The 5,940-nt window shown below is 40.4% G+C and overlaps 1 protein-coding gene across 1 annotated transcript in view; it reads left to right on the top strand.

The window, feature by feature from the left end:
• The window catches only part of LOC103926209 (carbonic anhydrase 3-like), a 16,226-nt gene extending 16,151 nt beyond the window's left edge, over positions 1–75 (top strand). The window contains exon 7 of the mRNA XM_009335051.1: positions 7–75. Within this exon, the coding sequence (XP_009333326.1) occupies positions 7–75 (69 nt within the window). The remainder of the gene's footprint in view (positions 1–6) is intronic.
• The last annotated feature ends 5,865 nt before the right edge of the window (positions 76–5,940 follow it).

The following is a 5,940-nucleotide window of genomic DNA, read 5'->3' as shown; positions in this document are numbered from 1 at the left end:
GATCTCCCCCTGGTTGATAACTGGCGCCCGACTCAGCCTCGGTATTTCAGGATGGTGAGCGCATCATTCCTCTAGGACCTGGCTCAGGTTGGGTGTCCCTGAGTGAGGCGACCCCTAGAACTAAGAGGTGGTTTTGTTTTGTGTCCTCTGTTGCATTTAGACAGACCTCCAGCTGTAGGTCCAGAGGCTGAAACTTTGAGTTGTGAAATGTGAATTTCACTTTCAGAGGATAACATTTACTTAGGCAAATCCTACCATTAAAGTGGAAGTAGAGAAACTGTTTGGCTCTTTATAACTGCTTTAACATTAGCTTTTGTTAATAGTACAAAGGAAGAAAGAAGATGCTACTAACAACTACAAAACCATTTCCTATTGCCCACATGTCCCTTGATGCTTGCCTTATTCCATGCTAAAGAGGTTACAGTTAAGAGAAGTAATTGTTTTCAGCATAAAAACATTTTTCAGTAGTTGTTTTCAGCATTATCCATATCCTGCTCTGAGCTGCACCAGCTAATGCACAAGGCATTCTTGGAAATAAATAAGAGCACTCTTTTGGTATTTGATACTCAGATAAAATGTGAAAGGATAGAAGATTGCTTCATAACCATTGATAAAGAACTAAGCTTTTAACTTCTTAAAACAATGGACAAGTGAAACAGAGGTCTGTTCTGAAAATTGTATTCACCGAGTTATACATAGCGAAAACTAAGGAATGGGGGAAGAGCTGTGTCTGTTTGTGTCACAACTGGTTGTCCATATTAAAAGACTAATTTGCATTTTAATGTTGTAGCAATCAAAGTGACATGGGTTTTGAGAACTTGGTCTTCGTATCCTGAATATATATTTTTTCCATGTATGCAAGTGGCTTTTCTGTGTAAAAAGGGTGTTAGATAGAAAGAGTTCTTAATTTTTTTAGTGTTTTTTTGGGACAGATTCTCACTTCATGTGCAAATATAATTGATCCTGCTGTCAATGAGATTTGTGCATAAATATCTGAAACCACAGTTTGACTCTCCTGATCAAAATGCAGTTGAGCAGAGTGTTTTTGTCTCTTGTTTTGGCATAAAGAATGATGAAACAGGATTGTAAGTCTATACTTGAAATACAAGTATTTCTGCATTAAAAAAGCCAATAATAATAAATACATTTACTTAAGAATTTTTGTTCTGTATGTTTTTTTCCAATTTTAGAAACAAGTAAAAATACAGACTTTTAAAGAAAGACTTGCCAATGTCCTCTGTAATACACCTTCATGGAAATTGATGATGGATGGTGTCTTTCTCAGATGTTTGTTTGAACTACAAGAGTACTGATAATATTTCATGTGACTGCAAGCAAGGAAATAGCATCTTAAATATGCTACATCATTGAGATTTCCACACCTGTTCTTTTAGTGAGATCACCCTATTCTGACAATGGCTTTCTTATAATGTAGTATGAATCAATTCCTTCGCAAGTTGATTGCATAGTGGAAAAGTTCAGTCTGTATCTAACACCATTAATCTGAATGGTAATTTACATTGAGCTCTGGAAATACAAAGCAGCTGCTGCTCTGGCAGTCGCTGGACTCTTAGCTGCCCTGTTCTAGGGCCAGAGGATGTTGCTGAGCTTGGTGATGAGGGGTCGTGCTCCCTGTCTCCAGGTTCCCCACTGTGAAGGTTTCTGGACCATGTCCTCACTTTGCTTTCTTCCTTCAAATAGGTGGTGTTTTGGCTGGGAAATTTCATTTAGTCGTTGTTAGTATTTTCCAACTAATTTCCCAAATGGATTGCATTGTGCTGTTCGTGTTTGCACTTCTCATTTGTAGCCACATTGTGATACGATTCAGATGAGTTAACATCTGTTTACGTTGCATGCACGTGTTGCTGGCTTTGACACAGATTGTCTTACATGTACATACTTCCACTTATTTGGATGACTTGCACCAATAAAGCCTATGCAGGTCCCTACATTTGAAAACATGTATTTTTTTAAAATACTTCATTAAATGTAATTTCTTCCCAGCTGGGTTGTTCCAGGGCAGTTCAAAGCATACCTTTGTGTTTGACTGCCAGTACCCAACACAGTGTTAGCTGTAGGGATAAGAACATGCTGCTGGATTGTGCCTTATACTTCAGAGGAAGGTTTAATCCGTAAAGTTTTCTTTTTCTCATAAACTTCTACATAAATATCCAAAACAACATGAGGAAGTATTCTGTATCTGGTAACTGATGTTATTCTGAACAGGAATGCAAGTCCCAGAACATCATTGACCATGCAGGACAGGGTTCCGATAGAATACCCAGTGCTTCCTGCCTTCAGGTGAAAATGGCAATTTCCTGATGCGTGAAAATACAAGAAAACAATGCTAAACCTTTCTACTTTCTACTTGTTTTTTTCCAGTAAATTCTGCTGTATATATCTGTTTGCTTATATATTGCTTCATTAGAAAAAGGAATTTTGAAGCAATTCTAAAATGCATAATTTGCTGTGAATTACAATATAAGTTATTTTATAATGTGCTTTATTAAACTAAGTTGCATATCTTCGAGCTTAGAGCAGGCTTTATGTTTCTTGCAATTTATGATACTGCAAATCTGCAACATGTAATCTCAGGGGTTTTTTAATGATCTGGTGGTTTCCCAGTCACACTTTGCAAAGGAGCTGTCTGGGTTCTCTAAATGAAGCTGAGGTAAGCCTCATCCTTTAGAGCCATGTTTATTAACTTTTAAATGTAAAGTCGAAGTAATCTCTCTAAAGAAAGTGTCATTTGACTTTTTCATGCAGTTGGTTTCATAATATCTCTATTTATAGTTAGTAAAAGGTAGACTAAATTAGGCTCAGGACTGTGTTGACGCAGTTGCAGATAGGAGGAAGTGTGTGAATATGGGTTTTGGCGGTTGTTTTACAGACCCCCTTCCAATGTTTAAGGGACTGTCTGAAGTAATGATGACAGATCGAGAAAACAATGCTTCAGCGGGCATCGGAAAAAAATGGAAAGTGTGGGAGTAGAAGGAAAACAAAAAGCCAAGGAATGGGGGGCACGTCACGGGCACTCTAGACTGAGCTATAAGCTGAAGATATGAGGAGATTAGGGAGGGTTTTGAAGGCAGCAAGGGAGGAAACGTGGGGTGCTGTGAGTCAGCATTTAGAATGTGTTCGTGTGATGCAATTTTCTTTTCTCTCTGGCTGTGTTCGTTGTTATTTTACAGAGGTTCCCCCTTGCTTTTAGCTTGCAGCTTTCTGTAAGTACAAGAAAAATTAATCACTGGTATGACTGAATTCAGGTCACCGCAGGTCACTGTAGTAATAACATCCCACACATCTCACTTCTACCTGCACATTTCCACCATGCGGTGTAGTTCTGTGCACAGCGAGAGCAGGGAGCCTGGGTTCAGAAGTATCTGGTAAAAAGGGAAGACATTTTCATCTGGGTGGGGTGGAAAACAATGAGTTACTACTATATTTGACTTTACATACCATCTATGCCTGACTGTACTTGGTGATATCAGTGCTAATTAGGAGCAGTCCCTTTGAAGCAGAAATGCAGACATGAGACGTGCAGCCACATTGCACGGCTCATTGACAGCCTCTTCTCCAAGTTACTTTTCATTTGCTGCAGATGTCAAAAATAATTCGCCTCGGCCTAGCTCTGTGGTGCCCTGAGTCTTCCTGAAACTCGAAACATTTTAAAGGGATGGCTGTAGCTGCGTCCACATCACTGGCAGTCTTGAACATGAGTAAGAAGGTGCATGTGGAATGAAATCGCAGCTGACATAGCGCCAGAGACATGATTATGCTCATCAACAATGAAGATGAATTACCACTAATTTTAGGTACGATCTGCCTGTCTAAACTTGGTCACTGTAGTAATAACATCCCACACATCTCACTTCTACCTGCACATTTCCACCACGCGGTGTAGTTCTGTGCACAGCGAGAGCAGGGAGAAGTTGGTCAGACTAAAAGATACCCATGGTAAACATGTGGGAAGTCCATTTTCTCATGTTGCTCGTTGGGAATCTCTTCTCTAGCCCCAGCACCATGGTGATCAGAGAAGTTATCCTTAGGTTACCTGTATGCAGCTGAGCAGGAAACGATCAACTAGCCATCTCACTTTACAAAGGTCCCTGAGGCAGGCAAGAGGGGGGAGATGGAGATACAAATCTAAAATTCTGTATAGAAATAGACATGGATTTTAGTGGGGATGAAGAGTCAAAATTAGTCAGGTGATGGATATTTTTGAAGAATTTAGACTCATCAGATCTGCTTTAGATCAGGACTACGTTTGATTAAATGTGATTTATTCTATATCCAAATTTATGCCTTGGAAATTTCATTAGAGTCGTCTATACAAAAATGGACAGATCTTTAGACCCCTTCTTTTATATTAAATGAGGCAGTATTTTGCAAACTGTGTATGGCTGCTAAGACCATGAGAAGAATTCTGAATTATTTTGCCCAAGTTTCAGATTTAATTGAAAAAAGAAAAAAAGTTCAAATTTCTCCTCACGGTGAAGGAATCTTGAAAATCTAAACAAATACGACTATACAGTAAGTACAGTCTGAAGCAATGCTGCAAAATATGACTTGCTAATGTAACTCCCAAAATTCTGGGTTTTGTGTTGTTTTGCTGAAAGAAAAAGGGAAGGGTTTCTATGACATCATTTCATCAAAAACATAGTCTTTATGGCTAGAATGAGGCTGCCATGCATTTTTCTGCTCCTTATAATAAAGCATCCTGTGGGGATCTTGGGATCACAAGAAATGATCGGCACAGACATTCCGTCCTGTCCACCGGCCGTGTGGCAGCAGTGACGGCTCACCAGGGCTGAACTCTCCGGTCTGTCAGCTGGGGAAAGCCATCCTCCCAGGAGGACACGCAGCTAATCCCTAGCCACGGTCACTGGAGGACGCATCACGCCTCTAACCGGAACATGCTGAAGTCTGGCTTGTTTTGGATAATGTTTCACTCCCTTGCCTCAAAGCCTTTTTCCTACTGAATAGACCTATGCCTCTGTTTTTATAGCTTACTGTCTGTCTATATATATGTATATTTGTATGTATATCAATATATACACAAAACATATGTGCTATGTAAATACACATTCTGTTACTGTTTTTTATTAATGTGGGATAGCATTTTGACTGAAACTACAACTAATTTCAGACTCATAAGAGAAAAAGCATCCTTCTAGTGAAGTTAGTCTTGCTCTTACCAAACCTGCCTGTGGTTGGCTGCCTGCCACACCTGACTGTCTTCCAGAATAAAGTAGCTGAGAAAACAGCTTCCTTTCCCTCCTTTTCCAAGAACAAAAGGAACGCATCAGCTTGAAGCAGCTTTGCTTCTTTCTGAGATCACTGGGGCCGTTAATTACCTTTTCCACTCTCCAGCCTACAAACTGTTACCTTTGAAGGAGCTAAAGATGATGTCTGATCAGGCTGAAGAGGGAGAATGAGATCCTGCTGCTCATGCAAGAAGGAGGGCAATGAAGAACTCTACAGGTGGAAGGTATCAGGGAAGAGCTGGCAAAGACTAGGCAGATAGCAAACAGGTACAGGTTATCACAGTGAGATGTGCAGAACTGATCTAAAGGCAGAATTCACTGCTGGTTGGTGAAAGTGGTGAGAACCTCTGAACCATGGAAGGGTCAAATTCCGTCTCTTGAAAACCAGGAGTGTACCTCATTGGTAAACAGTGTCACGGCCATACCAAAGGCATAGGACCAGCTAAAGATGACTTGAGGGAACCTGGGCAAATCAACTCCTTTGAGAAGAGAGAAGGCCGTGGCTTTCATTCTTTATGTCCTACAGCGAGACAGAGACAGTGATCCCACAGGAAGGCACAGGGCAACTTGGATTAACACTCATGCAGATGGAATGGTCCCCTAGTTGCATAGTGCATGTGGCTGTCAAACACACGTTTTATAATGAGGCAGAGAATCTTGTGCATTAGATGGT

This window comes from Pygoscelis adeliae, unplaced genomic scaffold (genome assembly GCF_000699105.1).
Source record: "Pygoscelis adeliae isolate BGI_AS28 unplaced genomic scaffold, ASM69910v1 Scaffold101, whole genome shotgun sequence".
Classification (NCBI taxonomy): domain Eukaryota; kingdom Metazoa; phylum Chordata; class Aves; order Sphenisciformes; family Spheniscidae; genus Pygoscelis; species Pygoscelis adeliae.
The sequence above is the reverse complement of the archived record's forward strand: the minus strand, read 5'-3'. Positions and strand labels throughout refer to the sequence as shown.